Source organism: Megachile rotundata, chromosome 8 (genome assembly GCF_050947335.1).
Source record: "Megachile rotundata isolate GNS110a chromosome 8, iyMegRotu1, whole genome shotgun sequence".
In the NCBI taxonomy this organism is placed as follows: Eukaryota; Metazoa; Arthropoda; class Insecta; order Hymenoptera; family Megachilidae; genus Megachile; species Megachile rotundata.
Window position 1 is genome coordinate 10,402,714 of NC_134990.1, and position 22,759 is coordinate 10,425,472.

At 27.8% G+C, this 22,759-nt stretch overlaps 2 protein-coding genes and 3 long non-coding RNA genes across 15 annotated transcripts in view; 2 read left to right on the forward strand and 3 right to left on the reverse strand.

The window, feature by feature from the left end:
* The window catches only part of LOC100883617 (uncharacterized), a 46,307-nt gene extending 42,687 nt beyond the window's left edge, over positions 1-3,620 (forward strand). For both annotated transcript variants that reach the window (XM_012282151.2, XM_012282152.2), the window contains one exon: positions 3,328-3,620. In XM_012282151.2, the coding sequence (XP_012137541.1) occupies positions 3,328-3,620 (293 nt within the window). The remainder of the gene's footprint in view (positions 1-3,327) is intronic.
* LOC143265094 (uncharacterized) lies at positions 63-9,809 on the reverse strand. Of its 4 annotated transcripts, none has more exons than XR_013039261.1 (3): positions 9,469-9,809; positions 3,236-3,706; positions 63-2,189 (listed from the first exon to the last, which is right to left on the reverse strand). It is a non-coding gene; the product is annotated as an uncharacterized LOC143265094 (long non-coding RNA). The 4 variants fall into 4 exon arrangements; XR_013039264.1 differs by lacking the exon at positions 9,469-9,809 and adding an exon at positions 5,012-5,106; XR_013039262.1 differs by lacking the exon at positions 9,469-9,809 and adding an exon at positions 5,017-5,092.
* A 2,644-nt stretch (positions 9,810-12,453) lies between these two features.
* LOC105662090 (uncharacterized) lies at positions 12,454-14,233 on the reverse strand. 4 transcript variants are annotated; one of them, XR_013038899.1, is made up of 5 exons: positions 13,747-14,233; positions 13,548-13,679; positions 13,375-13,463; positions 12,968-13,092; positions 12,454-12,878 (listed from the first exon to the last, which is right to left on the reverse strand). It is a non-coding gene; the product is annotated as an uncharacterized LOC105662090 (long non-coding RNA). The 4 variants fall into 4 exon arrangements; XR_013038897.1 differs by lacking the exon at positions 12,454-12,878 and having other exon boundaries at positions 12,933-13,092; positions 13,872-14,233; XR_001095458.2 differs by lacking the exon at positions 12,454-12,878 and having other exon boundaries at positions 12,933-13,092.
* A 376-nt stretch (positions 14,234-14,609) lies between these two features.
* The window catches only part of Ggamma30A (guanine nucleotide-binding protein subunit gamma-e), a 46,133-nt gene continuing 37,983 nt past the window's right edge, over positions 14,610-22,759 (forward strand). Inside the window, exon 1 of the mRNA XM_012282148.2 lies at positions 14,610-14,700. The gene's annotated coding sequence lies outside the window, so the exon portion shown is untranslated. The remainder of the gene's footprint in view (positions 14,701-22,759) is intronic.
* Positions 17,300-20,933, reverse strand: LOC143264935 (uncharacterized). 4 transcript variants are annotated; one of them, XR_013038894.1, is made up of 6 exons: positions 20,698-20,933; positions 19,590-20,042; positions 18,771-19,162; positions 18,412-18,589; positions 18,087-18,319; positions 17,300-17,966 (listed from the first exon to the last, which is right to left on the reverse strand). It is a non-coding gene; the product is annotated as an uncharacterized LOC143264935 (long non-coding RNA). The 4 variants fall into 4 exon arrangements; XR_013038895.1 differs by lacking the exon at positions 20,698-20,933 and having other exon boundaries at positions 17,306-17,966; positions 19,590-19,721; positions 19,828-20,357; XR_013038896.1 differs by lacking the exons at positions 19,590-20,042; positions 20,698-20,933 and adding an exon at positions 20,064-20,355 and having other exon boundaries at positions 17,312-17,966.

Consider the following 22,759-nt stretch of genomic DNA (forward strand, 5'->3'; position numbering starts at 1 on the left):
TTAAAGTAAAATAACTAACTAAAAAACTTGTTATGATTTTAGAGTGGCACTGTAATAAAATTTTCTGTATATGTCAACCATATATAGGTTATGTATGAATGTTTACATACATATATCACTTATTTCAATATAAACTATTTTACATTATAAATTATTAATACTCTCTCTGTATACATGAAACATTATCTAATAAAAGAGAGTTAAAGACAACAAAAATTGTTTATTGAAATACTAAAAGTAAAATAATTGGCTAGAAAAGTGTACTGTGATTTAGGGTGGCACTCAATAACATTTTGAGTGCTACCAGCCATCTGTAGGTTAGGTATGAATTTTTATGTATATCTACTACTTATTTTAGTGGAAACCATGTTGTATTATAAACTGCATATAATTTTATTAAATGTGTAGAAGTTTATACAATCATAAAGATCTAAATATTATGAAAATTATTTATTTCATTTTATGGTAAACCAAAATATTAAATATATGTATCATTTCATTGCTATCAAATTTTTATTTCTAATTTTTTTTTCATCTTTTTCCATAATTTCTTTTTTCATAATTACTATTTCTTTTGGACTATTAATTGACTTCTATACTTCTTAATTTCTTTGCAGAATAGCAGTTTTTATTATTACTCTTTCTTCTCTGTGTTTCTCATTTCTATTTCTATTTTCACTGCCCCTTAATCATCATTTTATTTAAGATTGTCATTTGATTTTTTCTTTATCAACTTTACTTCATTAATTAATATTTAATTAGTATATTCCTTCTTACTTTATATTTTCCTTCTCTCATTTATTTTCTTCTAGAAAAATGCACTTATGTTGCACTTGTTTACTATGTTCCTTTCTTTCCTTTCCTTTCTTTTTCTTTCTTTCCTTTTTCTTCATTCAATAACTCTCTTCTCCACTTTTTCTTTCACTTTTCATTCTCCCTATTTCTTTTATATCTTCCTCTATATCTTTCATCAATATTTCTTTTTTCCTCCAAACTATCATACACTTCCTAACACACAGTGTACATCCTAATCACCAACGAACGCCATAAAAAATAGCAAAGTGGCAAAGATGATGTCACACGAGATTATATTTCCACGCGAAGCACATTTTTTCTCCTTGAAGCTTTGTTTGCTCCGGCAAATAAATAAATGTGGTAACGTCGCTGGGGGCGAAAATTAATTTCTTCTCGATAGAATCTTAACAACAACGGACCCCGTTCGTACCCAGCTTACGTATGAGCTTTCTTTTTTTATCGGCGTTTTACAATCGGTGAACCGTTTGTTTGGAATTTACAGATAGAACGGTTGTTTGCACGAATTATCAAACGATCATCGTTAGACCGCTCGAGGACTTTTCGAACGAGTTTTTTACCACTTATCGGTAGCCCAATCCGCATAAAAGGTCGTTCTTGGCCAGACGATAATGGTTCCGAGCAAATATTTAAGTTACCTGGAATTTCTTATAGTTCATGGAGAAATAGCTCTAACCCTTTGCAGAAAATGAACGGGTTTTACTTTTACGCGTTTAATGATGCAGGCAATGGTTACACTGCGATTGCAATGTTAAGGGGGTGGTTTATGACAGTGGAAATTTCAGTTTGACGTTTTTGTGTTTATGTATTTTTTTTATTTTTAACTTTGCAATTTTTAAGTTTACAAATGTGAAAGATATATTTTATAAAATATATGAAATGCATGAATTATATGAATATATAAATTATAAAATATATGAGATATATGAAATTTCAAATTTCTGAATATAAAAATTTAAAAATTAAAAATTTTAAATTCCAAAATTAAAAAATATGATAATTTCTAAACCAAAATTTTTGAGGAACAAAAGTTACAGTGTTTGTTTTCAAATTTCCTCAGTTTCAAGCTTCATAAATTTCTACAATAAAAAATTATATGAAGTTTATGAGTTGCATATAAGAGGAAAATTCATTGTTGTCGTTGTCGCTCGTCTGTTTGACTTTTGAGGAAAGAAATCATAAAGAGAAGAAGCACGATGGATGGAGCTTTGCTCATCGTTGACGCAAACAGATTGTTCGAACTGCGAATGACAAATATCTTCCACGATTTATGAGTTGATACAGGTGCACTCGGTTCACCTTGACTCATTATTCCAAATCATTCTCTGTACACCTCTTCGTACGTTAATCGAATTTGCATCCTGTCTTGCGATCATCTGCAATGTCCACCAACGACCAATCATTCGATCACAAATAAGAGTGTAGTTGATCAATTAAAGAGTTAAGCATTACCAAGTAATTTTTCATCGAATAGATGAGAAGAATACATTTGCAAGGAATATTTTCAATTTTTTTACATTGTGTACGTCGTTCGAATGAAAGTTGAAAACCTCTGGTATACAGGGATTACAAAATTGAAATTATTTTGAACAATATTAAGAGAATCATATTTTTTAATATTATAATATTATACATCTTTCTGTGTAGTTTAATTAAAATTATATTTTGTTATAAATGTTATAATTATATATACTTTTATTTCAGTTATAGTAACAAAAAATAAAAATTCTCAATTTCTTAAGTTGTCATGTTTTAAAATTCTCAAATTCTCAAATTTCTAATTCTGCAACTTTGAAAATTCTTAAATTCCTTAAGTTCACAAACTCATAAATCACTAAATTGTCATATTTTCAAAAGTCAAAAATTTTCAATATCGAGGAATCTGTGAATTCTCAAAATAGAAAAACCTCTAGTTTCTCATAATTGAAAATCCCTAGATTCTTAAAATTGAAAAATCCCTAGATTCTCCAAATTAAAACCACCCCAATTCGCAAAATTGGAAAAATCACTAGATTCTCAAATTGGAAAAATCCCTAGATTCTCAAAAATGAAAAAACCCTAGATTCTGAAAATTACAAAATCCCCAAATTCTCAAAATGGGAAAATCTCCAAATTCGTAAAATTGGAAAAATCCCTAGATTTTTAAAATGAGAAAATCCCTAGATTCTCAAAATTAAAAATCTTCAAAATTCTCCAAATTGGAAAATTTCCAAAATTGGAAAAATCTCTAAATTCTCCAAATTGAAAAATCACCAGATTCTCAAAATTCAAAAAATTCGCAAATTTCTGAATCTTAACCGATCATATATTTTCGTCATTAAAACTATCCACCCACATCCTCATATACCAATAATCTAACCTAATCTACGACTCCTTTTAAAATCCACCAAAAAGAAATATTATTTCCCCACTAATAAATCACCTCGAAACTTTTGTCTAGTAGTGTACCTTCAAATTACAATACTTGACCCCATAAGCATCTCTAACCCGCATGTTCCGAAATTCCTGTTGCAGGCGAGAAACCTCACAAGTGCGTGGTGTGCGGCAAAGCGTTCTCGCAGAGCAGCAATCTGATCACACACATGCGCAAACACACGGGCTACAAGCCTTTCGAGTGTGGTTTGTGCGACAAGGCGTTCCAGAGGAAGGTCGACCTTCGTAGACACCGAGAAGGACAACATCCGGCGGCACCAGCCCTCGATTATCGTTCTCTTCAGCTACCGTCGCAGCCCAATAACCTCAAACACTCGCCATCTCTTCAGCAAAACGCAGCTTACCACGTGATCTCGGTGCCGGGTAACAGTTGAGACTCCTCGCGGCTCGTCTCTTCGTCTTCGATTCAACTTCCTCCTAATCTTCATTCAAATTCACCATAACTTGCCATATTCTGAAACTGTTCAAAATTCGAATTAACCTCTTCACTTATAATATCGTGTATATATCGTTGTATATTCGATACAAGTTAAAATTATATTTACATTCAATTTGAAGGTTAATTAACCTTAAGTTATAATTTACTTAATCAAAGATTCTTACGTTAACAATATTCGAATTTCTTTATTTGTGTGAACAGTCAGAAATTAACTTTGACAAAATTATATCAGTCGAAATCTGTCATAGAAATTATAGGTTAAGAGGTTAACCTTTATTTTTGTATACGGTTCAATTTAAAGTTTGAGTCTAATTAGTTGTCAATGATTGTTAAATTGATATGGTATTGTATTTTTATTTGTTCTAATATTGTGACAGTTTATGTGTGGCAAGGAATTTTTGGGAATCGTCGAATTTCTTTGTCTTCTGTGTTTGGGAAGATGAAGAGGATGAAGAGGTAAGGTGGATATTTAGTACATGTGGAGATTTGTGCAGAGTTGGACGATGAAGTGTTGTTATGTGAAGAATGTATGTGTGTGTGTGTGTGTTGGGGTACTTGTGTGAATAATTAGGAGGATTAGGGATTTTGAATTTAGTGTTGTGGAGGTGAGTATTCTGAATTTTTTTTTGGTAAGTGGTTGAATTGGTTGTGATGATTGGAGAAAGTTGAGATGAGATTATATTATTTTTGGAATATTTTTTTGGAGTTGTTTAGGAGCTGAAATTTTAGGATCATTGAATTGTCAAATTTACAAATTTACAAATTTCAAAATTTTCATTCCTCCAAAATCAGAATCTGAGTTTTAAAAAATTATTCAGAATTATGACCTTGATAACATATTCAAAAATTATTAAAATTGCTAAAAAATTTCCTAATCCAAATAATTATATTACCAGTGTTGAAAATTGGGTTACATTTTTTACAAGATGGCGTTAAATGCTGTTCGAACGAAATAAAATTATTTTTATCATTTTGTTTTTCTATTTTCCTCATTATATGGTAATTTTTAAATTATTTCAAAATTTGCATTATTTAACATTTCCTTTTAATAATTTTCAAATTGTCTATTTCTTGATAAATATCTTCGCGAAAGTGATTCAAGGTAATCCGATAAACTTTTATCAACTTTCTTATTATAGTTATTTATAACTGACTGTAATAGTTTCAAACTGGTCTATTACGAATTGAAAACTTCTAGAAAATTTCTTATTCATGCATCGTTATTCCTTAATTATTGCTAATTATTATCGTATTCAGCACTATTTTTAAAATCTATTTGATAAAATAACAAATTAATCTTAATATTCCGTGAAAATGTATTCGTACATTACCAAAGAAATTTCTCTTGAAAATTATTTTCAATAGAAAAATAAATTCAAAAGAAACGACGTCATTGATAAATGAAATAATTTAAACTAAATCATTAATAAACAGAAGAAAAATAAATCATCACAAAAAAAAAATTCTGTCAGTAAACTATTCACAAAAAATTCAAATCGATTCAGAACTTTTCTCGAACTTTCTAACCTCTTGTGTCTAAAATCTTAAACCCAATTTTCAAGGCTTCACACATGTACAGCTCGCCACAAGATGATCTCTGACAAAATTTTTAACAACATATTAAAACGAAAAATCTATTCTTAACGTCACAATTCATTTTCGTCACCACACGAATTAATCACACCATGTCACTGAAAAATAAAGAAAATCTGTTTTTAATTCTCAGAGCTCATCTTGTGACATTTACACGGTTCACGGAATTGTACCGAGAGTTTAGCACTGAATAAGTAGCTCAAATGATTATATAATACATATCTTTTAAATTGAACCTAGAAAAATATACGTCCATTACAGAGAGTAATTGGTGAACGTTGAGAAAGTCATGTTTAACCATGAATAGGAATGCGGTACACCATAGAAAACACCTGGCTCCGTCGGTAACCGGTATTCAAATACCCGCGATACGTTCAACAATGAAAACGCGCCTTAAGAGAGCTTCGCTTTTGCATATTTTTTAAGCTAAACTAGCGGTCCTCGATGGTCGAGAGAAATTAGTTTTATACGAGGTGTCAGGTATGTGGTGGTACAAATGTGTGATTAATTCAATTTTAATTATACAAGAAGAAAAGGACACATATTTATGTATATTTGACAAATATATTCATAGTGTGTCATGACACATTTGACAAGTATATTCATGGTATGTCATGGAACATTTGACAAATATATTCATAGTGTTTCATAGTGCATTTGAAATATTCATAGCATGTCATAGTGTATTTGAAAAATATTCATAATATATTCGACAAATATTTGACAGTTTTAAGTGATTTGAATATACAATGTCTTTTCTAGATTTTGCTTTTAAGGTTATATTTAAAATATTAAAATATTAAATTCAGTTTAAAATATTAAATTCAGATTTATGTATAAATTTAAAAAGAGATTTATGTATACATACATAATGTATATGTACATGATGTACAGTAGGTGATTTGTAAAATCTGAGTGGATATAAAAATTATAGTGGTGTTAACCTAAAATTTACCACTTATTTTACTATAACTATGTCGCTTATTAAATAATAATTTTACTGGAATTATATTGTTTTCTAAACAATAATTTTTCTGCAATTATACTATTCACCAAAAAATAATTTTATTACAAAAATAATTACATTGTTTGCTAAACAATAATTTTACTATAACCACATTGTTTTGGTAATTTTACTAGTTTTAATAATTTTACTAGAAGCTTATTTATCAAATACACATCTTCCAATTTCCGAACAAAATTAAAATGATTTCACATTATTACACACATTTTACCACTAAAAATAACTAGTTTTCAGTTAGTACCAACCGTCACACGACACCTTGTATAACATAGGGAATTTTAACCGTCCATTATTGCTGTACTTTCGGTATGTACGTACATGTATATAAACATACATTCATATAAATATATCGACAAAAGTGTACATATACATATTATATATTTACACGTATCAACGTGAATGATGCGATTGTATGCGTGAATAGGTACACAGTGAAAATAGAGCAATTAAATCAGCTTCTTTTCTTAAAGAAAATAGAAATTAATTCAAATCGACGAATACAATAATTTATATAAGAGATATAAGTTAGTTATATGTATGTACTTACGTAAAGTCGACGAAAGTTTTTATTTTTCATGATACGAAGAATAGTTTATACCTATTTTAGAAGTATAATAATTAATCAACTTGTTGCAAGAAATGTTTGAATTTATATTAATAATTGAAAAATTGACAATTATTATTTTTTAATCGATCAAAATTTTTTAGCGAGTGTCTTCGTAGTACATGCATTACGAACCCTGTTTTGTCCTTTCGTGTATTATTACTCGTGTGTATGTGCGTATGTGTGAAAAAGCGTGTGTGGGTGCTCGAAGCACAAATCCGTATAATACCAGCTAGCGTTACCAATTGCACATGCAGGGTTTTGAAATATTTAAGTGTACGTCCACTTACAACAGAAAGTAGTTTATTAACCACTTGAGTGGCAATTATCATAGTGATATATAGAATATGTGTAATTTTTAATTATATTTTACTAGCGCAAAAAATGAGATGCAAGGATGTGCAACAGAATTACAGTACAGAATAATTGTTATTTGTACTGCTGGTTGAAATTTGAAAATCTAGAAATTTGAAAATTTAGAAATTTAGAAATTTAGAAATTTAGAAATTTAGAAATTTCAAAATTCAAAATCCAGAAATTTGGAAATTTGGAAATCTAGAACTTTGGAAATTTGGAAATTTGGAATTCTGGAAATTTGGAATTTTGGAAATTTGGAAATTTGGAATTTTGGAAATTTGGAATTTTGGAAATTTGGAATTTTGGAAATTTGAAATTTTGGAAATTTGGAATTTTGGAAATTTGGAATTTTGGAAATTTGGAATTTTGGAAATTTGAAATTTTGGAAATTTGAAATTTTGGAAATTTGGAATTTTGGAAATTTGGAATTTTGGAAATTTGGAAATTTGGAATTTTGGAAATTTGGAAATTTGGAAATTTGGAAATTTGGAATTTAGGAATTTTAGAATTTTGGAATTTTGGAATTTTGGAATTTTGGAATTTTGGAATTTAGAAATTTTAGAATTTGGGAATTTGGAATTTTAGAAATTTTGAAATTCAAAAATTTTGGAAATTTGGAAATTTTTAGTTTGACAATATCACGATTAATCTGCCACTTAAGAGATTGAAGAATGACATCTTTCTTTATTCTTCAGCAACGATAAAAAAATACCTGCGTTTGAATGATGATATTTTAAGAATGTGTAGCGATCGTGCCGCAATAATCGATTATCGTTTCCACATTATCCGGTATTTTGCGTAATATTTGTTTTTATTGCTTCTACCTCCCGCAATCGAAGCCACGAATGGGAAAAAGCGTCCATTTTCGCAGGCTTTAAACAAATGTGCCTTCTTATCAATCGCGAATATTGATTCACTTGACTTACGTACTTTTAGATTAGAAATTAATACGTTGCAAACACAAAAAATATATCGGGTTTGAGTACAATATTAATTTTATTTTCGTTTTTTTTTTTGAAAATGTTTAAAAATTTATAATCTGATCAAAAATGGCGCCAAAAGTGTAATAGTGCATAAGGTTTACACTATAAATTATAATATTTGAAAGATAAATTGACTAAATATTAAAAATATTAAAATATCTTAATATTTGCAGTGAAATATTTTAGTATTTCAGTATTTGTTATTTTAACATTTAAATCTATTTTAATTTTTCTGAAAATGGTAATAAAAATATTGCCATTTGCAGAAGATTTATTTTCAATTTTGTAAATAAACAAAATAAACAAATATTAGAATATTTTCATACGTAAAAACTGATATTTTAATAATCAAAAAATTGCAGTCATTCATTTTGTTTATTTTTCAAATGCTGTTCCCGCGCAAAATTTCAAAAGTTTTAAAGTAAGGTTAGATTAGGTAGAACCTAACCTAAATTCACACAACGTTCTGTACGAAGAAGTAATCTACAAATATTTATTCATCGATTTACTTCATTACTAAATAATTTATTGTACTCTCTCCAATGTATTTTATGTTTGCGATCAAATTTACCATTTAATTCGATGAGATCTAATTGGTGCCATCGAAAATATACTTATATATACATTTTAGACTTTTTAATATTTTGTCAATTTTAGAATGACAAAAAACAGTATATCTCGAATTTTAATCAGATTTATAAAAAAAAGAACAATTTATTAATTCTTGATAAAAAACATTTTATCTACCTATATTTTTTACAGAATGTTCCATTTTGATTTACAACTCATCAGAGAAGAATTTTAATTCTACACATTCCATTAATGAATAATATTTTTCCATGGAAAAATATTTATCTTCCATTCAATTAATCAACAGAACAGATATACAATAGACACTCGTTATTTTGCCATATTACTATATCGAAAAATACATGTGGATGTAGAGAAAACAAATTAGTTTATTCTGTCATAAAAAAATTATATTTTACTTTCTCTGGTGTCTACTTTTAGAAAAAATTATATTAATGTAATACAATTTCAATATTTTATATTAATATTTTAATATAAAATTGCAAGAATATTTTCCCTACAAAAATAAATCTATAATCAATTGACAGTTACAGGTTAGAACAGGTTAGAAATTGACAGGTAAACCAGTAATACAATTTTTAACTAAAATATAATAAAACTTAATACTGTAATACTATAAAATTAAACTAACCTTTTTCTTTTCACAAATAAATTGTCCATTCCTAAAAAGTTCACTTCTAATATTATTAACTTATATAATTATTCTTTTTTAATATTACAATGGTTTTCACAACCGTCACAATGACAGAAGAACACTAACGTGCCCAGAAGTCCTTGCAAAAGTGGCAGCATAACGTGAGACTATTGTACTATCGCGAGACTATTGTGAATTAAAATGAAACACGCTGTGCAGTGAATTTATTTGTCGAAATGTAGTGAAAACGAGGCAGAAAGAAGGTTTGTAATAAAATTTCTGCAAAAATTCGAAATGGCAAAGAATCATAGCGGCTAGAGGACCAAAGATAGAATAAGTCGGACCTGGTCGAGCGGTATTTATTCGGGCGTTGGCGGGAAATTTGTTAGTTCTAAAATGTAACACCCGAGAAATTCACCGAAGACTTTGGTCCTGTGTGCGTACGTACAGATTGTATCATACCATTAGATTAAGTGATCGTTTAATTAAGATCGTGGATTTGTAAGCGAGTAAATTTCATATTTTTTCAATAATTATGTGCGGAAGATCGATGTGACGTGATCGAAAAGTGTCGTTGTAATTATAACCTAAAAATTATGCGATCTCGTGTTCACGTGTCACTTGTAATTGCGTGATGGAGACTCATTTAGATAAATCAATTGATTAACCCTTAAACTATTACCAAAAGTGTTAATAAATTTAATGTGCACATTTTCGAGAAATGGTTTTTGTAAATAATTTGAAATACTTCGACGATGTATTTCATTACGCAGTTTGGATTTTCGAAGGTTTATATTTTTCATGTGCGACGAGTTGTTTTTGAGGGTTAATGATAGGTGAAATTGAAACGGATGAGATAATTAGGTTTAATTAAATGCGAAGTGAATGAGTGATGATGAGCGAGAACATTTGTGTTAATCGGTAAAACCAAAAATATGTTTATAACTGGTATAAAGACGGTATCGATTGAATAAATTGTTTTTCTTATAATTTGTGTCTATTTATTTATTTAATATGGTAGTTCAAATAATTTGTTCTGACAGATATACTGAAAATTATTTCCTTCACATTTTACTTTTAAATAAATTTATCAATCTTTTTCCTTCTTTCTTTAGAGTTGTAGGTTAGGTTTGTAATTAAAGAAACAATAGTTTTATTTCTATAATATATTATTTATTAATAGACAAATATTTTCTATATTATTTTAATAATAATAATAATAATATTTTAAAAAATTTTTTTAGCAGTTTCTATACTATTTTTATTTCTTATTATTTATTAACAAACATTATAATTACTTAATTTTTAATACTCGTTACAATTACAAATTAGTAAAATTATAAATTACAAATTAAGGTAAAAATCCTGCAAAAAGTATTAAAATTGCAAAAATGAAAAAAGAATTAAAAATAAATATTAATATTGTAATTAATATTAAAAATTCATAACTATTCTTGTGTTTTATTAAAACTGTGTTATTAGAGACAGTTAATTGGACAAATAATTTTTAAATATATGCAGTATCAATTCATCAAAATAGTGGATATTTTCGTAACACCTGCTTCGAAAGAATGTTCGACAGTGTGCACGTTGTATCTTGGAGTTTAGTGGTGCTGTCATTTAAGAAGAAGAAGAAGCGAAGCGGAAGAAACAGGGTAAATCGTTCACATTCTTTAGGTGAGATTGGTTATATGAACAGCAGGAGATATTTTTCTGAATATTAAAAAAACTACCCAAATGCGCAAGCTTAGCAATTTTTAAATTTTTTAATTTCAAAATAGATTTGATTTTTTAATCACTATTTTTCTGGATTTTTACATATTTAATTTTTCAAATTATGAAATTATCAATTTTTTAATTTTCAAAATTCCCAAATTAAAAAATTTTTTAAATTCTCAAATTTCCAAATTCCCAAGTTTCCAAATTCCCAAATTTCCAAATTCTCAAATTTCCAAATTCCCAAATTCTCAAATTTCCATATTCTCAAATTTCCAAATTCTCAAATTTCTAAATTCTTAAATTTCCAAATTCTCGAATTTCCAAATTTCTAAATTTCTAAATTTCTAAATTTCTAAATTCTAAAATTCCCAAATTTAAAAATTTCCAAATTCTCAACTTCTCTAATCCCCAAATTTTCAGATTCTCAAACCTCCTCCAAATGCTCTATTTATAGCCTTTCACGTACTATTTAAAACTATTATTTGTTTAATTCCTCCAGATTTAAAAATATTGAAAAAACTCACTCGATATCACTCCAGAACTTTGTATCCAACACTACGTACTAATACGTATAACATGCAGGCTATAGAATATCAAAGAAGTCAATAAAAAATTCTCGTGAGCTGTCCTCGACGTGTTAATATTCATATCTCGCGCCAATATTGATCACGTGACACGGATAAGGGTATATAAGCGTAGGTTTCGTGGCGTTTCGCTTATCTTCGGTGCACCGGTGACCGGTTAACTTCGTATGACCCGGCTATTACCAATGTCTCCGCTATATAAATAACGGCTATGTAAACAATAATGTTTTGCACAGTAACACGCGACACGCTATGCTGCCAACTTTTAAATTGCTTTAGAACCACATTCAAATGCTATTATGCTATAAAGTTTCTGAGTTTGTCTTTTACTAACAGTTTGCGTTTATAAAGTTTGTTGTATACAAATGAGGTACACAAATTAAGTGGTGTTTACAAAATGTCAGACTTTAGACTTTTTATGTTTAATTAGGAAAATTATTATTAATATTTATTTATTATTCTTTTCAATATTTGTTATTAAAGAAAATTAAAGAATGATTATATGTTTGTTTGTAATGTTTAAGGATTTGTTGAATATGAAATTTTTTGTAGAAAAAAAATAATATATATATCACAAAACTGTTACTCTGAAAAAAAAAAAGAATATAAAAAAAAAAGAAAAACAATAAAGAATTAAAAAGGAATGACATACAATACAAAATTAAAAAAGAATGAAATACAATATAAAATTAAAAAAGAATGAATTACAATATAAAATTAAAAAAGAATCAGATGCAATAAAAATTAAAACAAAATAAAAAATTAATAAAGTATGAGATAACATGAAAAATATGCAAATAGTGAATGAGTTTAGGCGGAACCGTTCAGATTTGAATTTTTAAATTGAAACATCTCCGTTCGATTTTTGGCTGACAGAGCCTCCGAGCGAAGCAGGTGAGAAAAAAGGTACATAAAAAAGAAAAAGTAGAAGGCAGCCGGCATAATAGATTATCGACGATTATCCTTGGCCGTAGGGATGTATTACCAACGATGAACGCCTCCTTCGACGGATAACCGATGAAAGCGCGATAGAAAAAAAAAGATAAATTATACGAGATACCATCTTCTTCCTTTATTTTAGCCGACGTTGGTCCACTGATTCTTCTACGAATTATTAGCATTTTACATTACTGCCTTCGCTGCGCTAAATCATTGAAATTACGTAGGTAATCATGTTATATTTTCCTGCTTACATGCGACATGTATGTTTTGTACATTATATTTTATTATATTACGTTATTTTCCTTTTCTTCTATTCTTTTTTCAAAACGTGATAAATTCTCTTCTGCATTATATTTTTTGTGTAAAGGAACATAACCTGAAAATAAATAAAAATAATTAGATTTTTATGTAAAATTTATTAACTAAGTTGAAAATTCATTATATAATGTAAAAATTTGTTATATAAATTTCATTATACAGTGCATAATACTACATAATATTCATTATATAATACAAATATTTATTATATAAAAATTCTTTATATGAAATTTATTATATAATTTTCATTAATATATAAAATCATTTATAAAGTTTATTTTAGTAATAGGAATTCACTACATAAAATTTTATTATATAAAAATTAATTTATCACCATAACCTATAATTCTCTATAAAATAATATATCGTTATGGTGAATGTCCTCTGATTTCTGTCTTTCTAGTGGAACAGTTGTCTGTATTTGTCTACCTGAAACAAAGAGTCAGTAAAAAATTCTGCTAATAAAAGAATCAAACAAGTAGTATAAATGAAAATAATTGTTCTGTAGGTTACTCGAGTAAAACGAATGTTCTGTACTTCTTCAGATTACTTCCGTTGGAATAAATTCATAACGAGAATAAATATTCATGTGTTCGCACTTTCGTTGCAGTTAAATCGTTTGAGACGATCGCATTTGTAGTTTCACTGGAATTTAGTGTTACACTGATGTAAAAGTTTGTTTAAAATATATGGAATATAATTTTATAAATACCTTTGTAAAAATGTACAAAAATATTATGAGGTTATTATGCAAATTGTATAAAATGTTATGAGACTATTTTGCGAAATCGAGTAAAATATTAGAATCTTATGAGACCTTGTAGAAAATTATAATACCTTAATAGTAGTAAAATTTAATTATACAATTATCGATACAATTGTAAGCAATTACTGTTCAATTCTATTCCAATTATTATATAAAATATTACAACAAATATTCATTCGAAAGCGTAATTATTTTATAAAATATCCAAAATCACTTAAAATAAGAAAATAACGTAATCGTCAAATTTATTACATGACAATAATTCGTTCGATGACATTCGAAGTAGTCTCGATTTCGTTCTAGCTGTAGAAGGACTTTCGAGAAAGTTCAACTTTCGATAATAATCGAACGCGTTTTCCTATTAGGAAGAGCCGGCATTAAAATAGTGCGCGAAAACGGCATTGCTCGAATTGTAAAGAACAGTTTCTGGAAACACTTCTGGCGAATAAGGAACATTTCGGTTCGAAATGCAGAATGCCGCTCTGGTTTCCACGTCTCTGAGTTTATTACCTATAATTATAGATGCAGCAAATGTAGTAAATCCTCGTTGTAACGCAGTCGTTTGGAAACACGGCTTTTCCTCCGCGTCGTTAATCTCGCCTCGCTACTGTTCGGTTCATTGTGCATTTATGACAGGAGTTGTAATAATAATTAGGTATATTTTATTTATACTCTTAACATTACTTAATTATGACTACATACTTAATACTATAATACGATAAATCTTTAGAAAGAACGATTGCTAAAACGATAATTGTGTGAACACTGAGATGGTCATTTTTAGAGGTTATTCTTAAAGATGTGAAATTGTCTGCTAAAAGGAAATGAAAAACTGCAACAGGAGGCGCCAACCATCTGCACTTATAAGAGCGGGAAACAGGAAAACTCTCCAATTTATATGTATGTACCTTTTTGTTTTTTTATGTATCTAAATGTGCATCTGATTATTGACACCATTTTAAAATTAAGAGATTATAAATATTTAAAATTTAAAAAATTTTAAAATAAGAAGTTGTGAGAACTTAACCAATAAAAAATGTATGAACGTTACTAGAAATTAAAAAATCTTAAAAACTTGGGTAATTAAAAATTAAAAGCTTTGAATGCTAAAACATTCAAGACTCTAGAAAACAGAAGAAATAATAAAAGGCTGTATGCAACCATTAACCCTTCCAACTGAGTGATTGTAGAAAATAACATAAATACAGGCATAAAAAGTGTCCGCGAAGAATGACATAGGTAATGAAAGAAATCGTCTTATTTTTTATTTATCACCCCCATGGGGACAATTCTCTGTCGACATTTATCGAGCAGGTTTCTTGCGACATGGAAAAAAGACACGATTAAAATCGTTCTTAGGAAGAGAATTCCCTTACGGGAAAACAAATAAATGTTTTTACTCGGGTCTCCACGGGAACCCTCCCACACACACGTGAAATTTTTATGTTAATCGTTTGCAGATAATTCAGGTATCGAATCATGCCTGCCGTGTAATTATGCACATATGTTTATTGGTAGCTTCGAGCAACGAGCTTTGCAAAATTAATCCTTTGTTTTATAGCATTTATAAGTAATGATTGAGTGGCTGTTATATAAGTATTGTGCAATGTTATTAAATTAGTTAACAAGTAAGTATTGAATTAAGTATTTAATTAGTTATCAAGTATTGAGTAGGTTATTAAACTAGTTAGTAGTGAACTAGATTATTAAACTTGTTATGAAGTAAGTATTAAATTAGGTTATAAACTAGTTGTAAAATAAGTTTTGAACTAAATTGTGAAATTATTTGTGAACTAAGCGTTGAATTAAATTATTAATTTAATTGTTAACTAAGTATTGAACTGAATTATCAAACTAGTTAAGTAAGTGAACTAAATTATCAAACTGGTTGTTAAGTGTTGAATTAAATTATGAAGTTAGTTGTTAAAACTAAATTATCAAATTAATATTAACTATACATTGAACTAATTATTGAACATTTATTATTTCTTAATTTTTTTTATTGTACTACATACAACTGTTTAAACATTTTAAATAATAATTAGCCATTTAGAACTTAATTTAACTTAATTTAGTTATGTCAGGTTTACAGGTGTACATTTTACATTCTCACATATTTGCATATATTATATACATTTTTGAATACATATTAATTGTAGTCTACATTATTTATGGAATAAATTTCTTTTAGTACTCTTTCTCATATTTTGTTAATGTTACAATGATTGACAAGTTATTTAAAGTACAATTATAATAATTTATATATAAAATATTTACAAATTAATTCTATGTCAATTCCTAGTTAATTGTGAAATGGGGAATATAAATTTTAATGTTATTGTTAGTGAATTATATAAGTAATGAAGTTTCATACTTTGCTTTGTTATTAATAATGAATTGAATAAGTAATTGAATAAGTGTAAGTGAAAGAAAATACTTAATTACATTTCTGTAAAATCTAAAGAAAGTTTTGAAAATGTTGAAGAAAATTTAGAAAGAGCTTAGGAAGAATCTAAAGCAAAATTAAGGAAGAAACTTCACAATTAATTTTCCCTTAGATTTTCTTTTACTCCGTTGATAAAGAAGAGCCTTAAACAGCACCATCTACTGGGTGGCGAAAGAAACTAAAATTTCTTTATTCTATATGTACTAAATGATATATTTATACCTTTATACTACTGTATATGTTAGCTGATATAATAACTCATACTTCTATGTTATTATATGTATACTAAATGTATGTGTTCATGTATGTATTCATATTTTTATATTATTATACATACTAAATTATGTATTTATACTTTCATACTACAAAGTATATATTAAAAAATATATACTACTACTAAGTGTATACTAAACAGTATATTTACATTTTTATGCTACTATATGTATATTAACATATATGTACATAAGACTTATATTTAAAAAAATTTATATTTTGCCGTGAAAGAACTTAAATATTTCCATCATGAAAATTCAATCTTTCCTCAAAAATAATTCCAAAAATTTATTTTCTTTTTTAGAAACGAAATTTCACGCTAGATAGGTCATTATAATATTGATTTTTACGATGTATGTTAGCTGTGCATCAGTGAATCGACCGTTAGTCGAACTTTTATTCGAAAAGAGCGGAAAGACCGAGTAGCACGTAAAAAATCCGATACGCTTTGGAAATTTTACGATTTCACGCATACTTTCCTGAATTTTAATACTAATTGGTATTCATCTAGGAACATCCGAATATTAATTTCTCAATCATTGTTAAAAACATATAAAAATAAGTGAATTATTATTTCAGTTATTTGTTAAGAATGCATAATGGATAATTTACATAACAATTTTCCTCTTATCTTTTGCACTCAATTATATTTTACACTTAACTAAAAATTTATAATAAAATTCATATTTATATTAAATATAACATTTGTATTAATTTAAATACATTTTATTAATCTTTTCAATGATACTTTATTTTTGCAAGTTTAAAAAATAAAGTTTATGGTATACAAATAATATAACAAATGTATGTAACAATTTTATAATACTTAATATTATAAAATAATAACAATATTGAATATTTGTTACTTAAATAACTCTGTACAATTTTAACAATTTTTTAAACTAAGGGTGAATGACCTCCTTGTAAAATTTGTTTATGTAAAAATTAACAAAAATGTAAACAAAGAAAAATAATAAATTAAAAAGAAGCTTAAATTTATGTAAACTCCATTTGTATTGAATATAAGTACGTGCAAAAAGTTCATATTAGAGTGCAGTATGAAAGTTAAATTGAAAAAGCGTGTAATAAAGTTCAATAAAAAGTGCAATACAAACTCGCACAAAAAATGCAATATAAACTCCGTGGTTTTGTTTTTTCTAAAAACTGTGGTAAAAGGGAAATGCGGTCTTTTTTTCTATCATAATTACTTCCCTTGAGGTCAATCCATCCGCAGGGGTTTATAAAACACAATATGAAAGCGTGTCGCGCTCGTACGAGCGATTAATTCTGTTCCCAGAGGTATAAAACTCACGACCGGCTCCGTTATTATGGCAAACATACTATTTTCCACGGTGGACAATCCCTTAAGAGATATTTTCCATGGAAATATGTAGCAAGGACATTAACAATTTAAAAGGCATCATCAGGCACGATGCTCTAAACCGGTCTGTAAAATTGTGTAATAAATTCATTTTTATGCTCTGATAAAATTATATACAGTATAATTAAAAATTCCATGAAATTATTAGCAACTACAAGAAAGTATATAAATTAGACTTGTACTTACTTATTTATTATATTTATTATTGTATACTTATCTTGTTAATAATTTTTGTAATTCTACAATTATTTATTTGTGATATTATTCATAATTGAATATTTATTTCCTTGTAATAATGTTCATAACTATGTATTCATTTATGGATAATAATATTCATAATTTTATATTTATTAATAATTATATTCACAACTGAATACTTATTTTTCTATAATGTTATACATAACTGAATATTTGTTTACCTACAATAATATTCATCATGAAACATTTATTTTCAATAATATCAACAACTGTATATTTATTTTATTTATAATATTCATAATTGTATACTTACTTATTTACAATATCATTCATAATTAAATATTTAATTCATAATAATAATATTAAATATTTACATTTACTTTTGGTTATATCAACATTCATAACTATATATTGAATTAGATATAACAATATCCATAATACAATCTGTATTTTTTAAAATTGCACTCATAACAGTTGTCAGTTACATTTCACTGAAAAAAGAAGTTAATATAATTAAAATTGTTGAAAAATAATTATTTAAATGTTAAACATAGGTATACGCAAACGTTGACATTGATTTCGTTACGAAATTATTATACACATAACCCATAAATCTTTCCACATAATATACCAGGAAATAGCAAGGTATTTTGTATGAGAAACATCGTTTACCCGATTCCAGGTTATTCCTGAAGAGAAATTAATTGGAACGTGATACGTTGTTAGCACAACAAAACACCTGTGTTAACTTTTCGACGTTCTTCCCATAAAGACTTGCATTGTGTGGATTTCTGTACAACTCATTAGCCGTTTTCGGGATGCACCTTCGAAACTTGTACCTTAAAATCGATGTCAAGCTGGCTGGAATTCAGAATTCCTCTTTATGCTAATCGTGGTCCTTTGGAAAATGTAATTCGGTCGATTCGGGACACCGTGACGTTATGGGGTTAACTGTCGACTGTTTACCTAATGATTTGTTTGTCAGCCATAGAAATGATGAAATTCAGAACTGCGTTTACCATCGATATTTACATACAAGATTTTCTTCCTTCATGTTTTTTTTTCTGAAAGCATTTAGGGACTTTTTGTATAATTGTAAAACATACGATAATTTATAAAATATAAATTGTAAGATATATATTAAGTTATGTAATATCATAAAATTAACAAATTATATTAATTTATATAATTAACTGCTAGATCAATTATTTTGTAACAATTTAATGAATTACGTAGTAATTATTTAATAACCTATTTCACTACTACTTATTTATTTACCAAGTACATAAATTATTGAAAATTTATTAAATAACTTTTTGAACAACTACCTAATAAATTACTTATGAATTACTTAATAAAATATTTATCGATTATTAAATTATTCAGCAACTCTAATAAATTGTTTGACAGCAATTTGATAAATTGTTTAGCAACTTTGTAATAAATAATTCAGCAGTAGAATAAATTATTCATGAAATATTTTAATATTACCAGGAAGCGTTCAGATTCCAGCGATCACGGTTGAATCAATATCGAAAATAAACAGTTCTGAATGAGGTTGAACGCGTAAATTGGCATGCGATAAGAGATTTTGGCAGAAAAAGAAAGCTTAGAAGCACGACGCTGTAGGGAAGACACAGCAGGTGGTCATTGCTTTCTGAACACCAGAAAAATGTGTAACGGCGAACTTTCACCAGTTAATGAGACGTTTATAAAACAAATGACATACCGTATTTAAGTTTTAGTTTAACGGTAAAGAAATTTCGGTTGCGGCGGGTATCAATCTTAGAATGATTATTTATTAATTAAGAGCGCGTTCGGTCATTTGCCGCTGGATATTTAACCGTGAAAGACGACGCCATTTATCATTATGATTTGCTCGAAATTAATTAACTCTCAACTTTGAAAATTTATGATCTTGCTTCAAGAAACGTCAAAATATATCTGAAAGTATTATGTACTTACTTATAGTAGTGCAATAATTATATTTCAATAATTAAATAAATTTTAAATCGTTTTTCAATTTCCCGCTCTTGTAAGTGCGAATAGTTGGCGCCTCCTGTTGCTGTTTTTCGTTTCTTTTTAGTTGATAGTTTCACGTCATTAAAAGTAACCTCTTAGATGGATATTCCGCACATGGTGTTCACCACGCAGTTATGTTTTCGATAATTGTTCTCAAAGTAGTTGTTAAGTGTACTGAAGTGTATTAAAAGTAATGTTAAGTGTACAAATAAATATATACGTGCCTAACTATCATTACAACTCCTCTCAATAATTTTTTCTTCTATTTTCCAATAAAATAGGACTAATTTATAATTTATAAGAAGTCAGGTATGATTTTTTCGAATTGTATATTTGAAGAAATAATTTATATGTAGTATTATTTAATGATTGAAATGTTATTGAATAATTTCGCTAATGAAATTATTTCTAAAGAAAGGTGAAACGCGAACGGCGATTATTTCCGCCGAAGAAATTTCTCGGCGGTGTATCAATTTCTTATTGCTTTAAATGCGTTAATGTACGCAACGCTTAAAATGAATGCTCTACCAAGAAGCTGATTATTTTACGAGGGGGTTTCCACGGAATACGTACATACCCATAATTTCCTGCTGCAGATATACTATTATGCTTAATTTCCCTGTAAATGAATTATGCTAAGAGCATATCCTTCTTATCTCATTTCACTCGCTTGATCTGTTCGTATGGCGCCATTTTCGTGTTTTCAAAAACTTAATCACGTCGGCTGCTTAATTTATTCGTAATATATGTAATGCATAAAATATGATTTGTTTGTAACTTTTAAACTTTTTGTACTTTTATATATGTAACGTGTAATATGTACAATACATTTAAATATACTTAATTCATTTTTAATAAGTGTGTAATAAATGTGATACATTTGAAAGTATTGAATTAAATAGAAATTTGATAACGAACTGTTATTAAATGTATTGGTACTGGATAATAATAAATGTTATTAAATAATATATGGTTATTAAATCTATTGTTAAATAATGATATTATTACTAGATTATTAATAATTATATATAATATTATAAAATTATAATAAATGATGTTAAATGACAAATTGTTTTATAATTAATTATTAATAATAATAATAAATGTTATAATGTAACATACTCGTACTCAATTACATAAAATCAATATAAAATATATATTGTACAAACAATAAATAATAAATGACATCAATAATACTAAAAATTAAAAGGAATAAAAAGTAATAATTACACTAAAAAATTAAATGTAATAAATAGTAATAATACTATTAACAATGAAAAATAATAAACATCAATAGCAATACTAAAGTTTAAAAATGACAAACTATAATAATACTAAAAAATTAAAAATAATACATAATATTAATAACACTACAAGGTGAAAATAATGAACAATACTAATACTAAAAATTTTAATTAATAAACAGTAAAAATGGTACTAATAATGAAAAATAACAAACAATAATAGCAATACCAAATGTCGAAAATAACGAAGAACAATAACAGCACCAAAAATTAAAAATAACAAACAATACCAATACTAACATTAAAAATATCAAAAAATAAAAATAACAAACAATAATGATAATAATCCAAGAAATTAAAAATAACAAACTAAAGTAAAGAACTGTACTCCCAGATGTTCTCAGAAGAAGATAGTTAAAAAAAGGTAGACGTAATGGCAAAACTGGTTGTCTCAGTTACGAAGTATAATCAGCTAATCGCGAATAAGGGAGTTAGGATGTTAAGAGTGGCGCGTAAAACCTCGGTTACGATACGGAATAAGCTCTAGCGTAGTCCAGTTATGGTCAAGGCTCGGAAAACCACGAATTTCGCGAGAAAAGACCTATAAATAATTGCGAAAGATCGTTGGATTCCGCGAAAAAGACATGCCGAAACGGGAACGCGTAATAAACCGACGCATTGATTTTCAATCCTGGCTTGTGGCCTTCCACGAGTCTGATCGTAAATTGCCTTTCGACCTCGGTATGTCGAACAAATTGGACCAAAGTTACTTCTCTCGGTATTATATACCGGTCTGTTTTATTACTCTCTTCGTTTATTACACGAGTATTACGTGCAACAATGAATTCATTTTTTAATCAATCAGATTATTTCAACAAAAAACTTCCAATTTACAAAAGTTGCGATCTCGAAGTGTTTTAGTGTACAAGTGAAGGTGCTCTGAAATTTTTTATTTTGAAAATTTGGAATTGCCATGCGCGATACATCGCTCTGTAGAAACAATGTGAAATTGCTATAGGTAGAATTGCGTGGGATTATCAATCATGGAATTGCCGCGTGTGGAACTGATTTATTATATTACCATACATGGAATGACTATGTGATATATCACCATGCATGGAATTGTTATACAGTCGTATAAACACGGTCAAAATTACTATGTATCATATTACGACGCATAGAGTTGACACGTGTTATATCACCGATTATGCACTTACTATACAGCAGCTAATGCTATATGATATATCACCATGCCTGGAAGTGTTACGTATACCACTGCTCGTGGAACTGTTATACAGCTTCATAATCGAGTTTGGAATTACTATGCGTTACATTACCACGCATGGAATTGCCTCGCATTATATCGCCGCGCACAGAATTATTCCGCGTGGAATT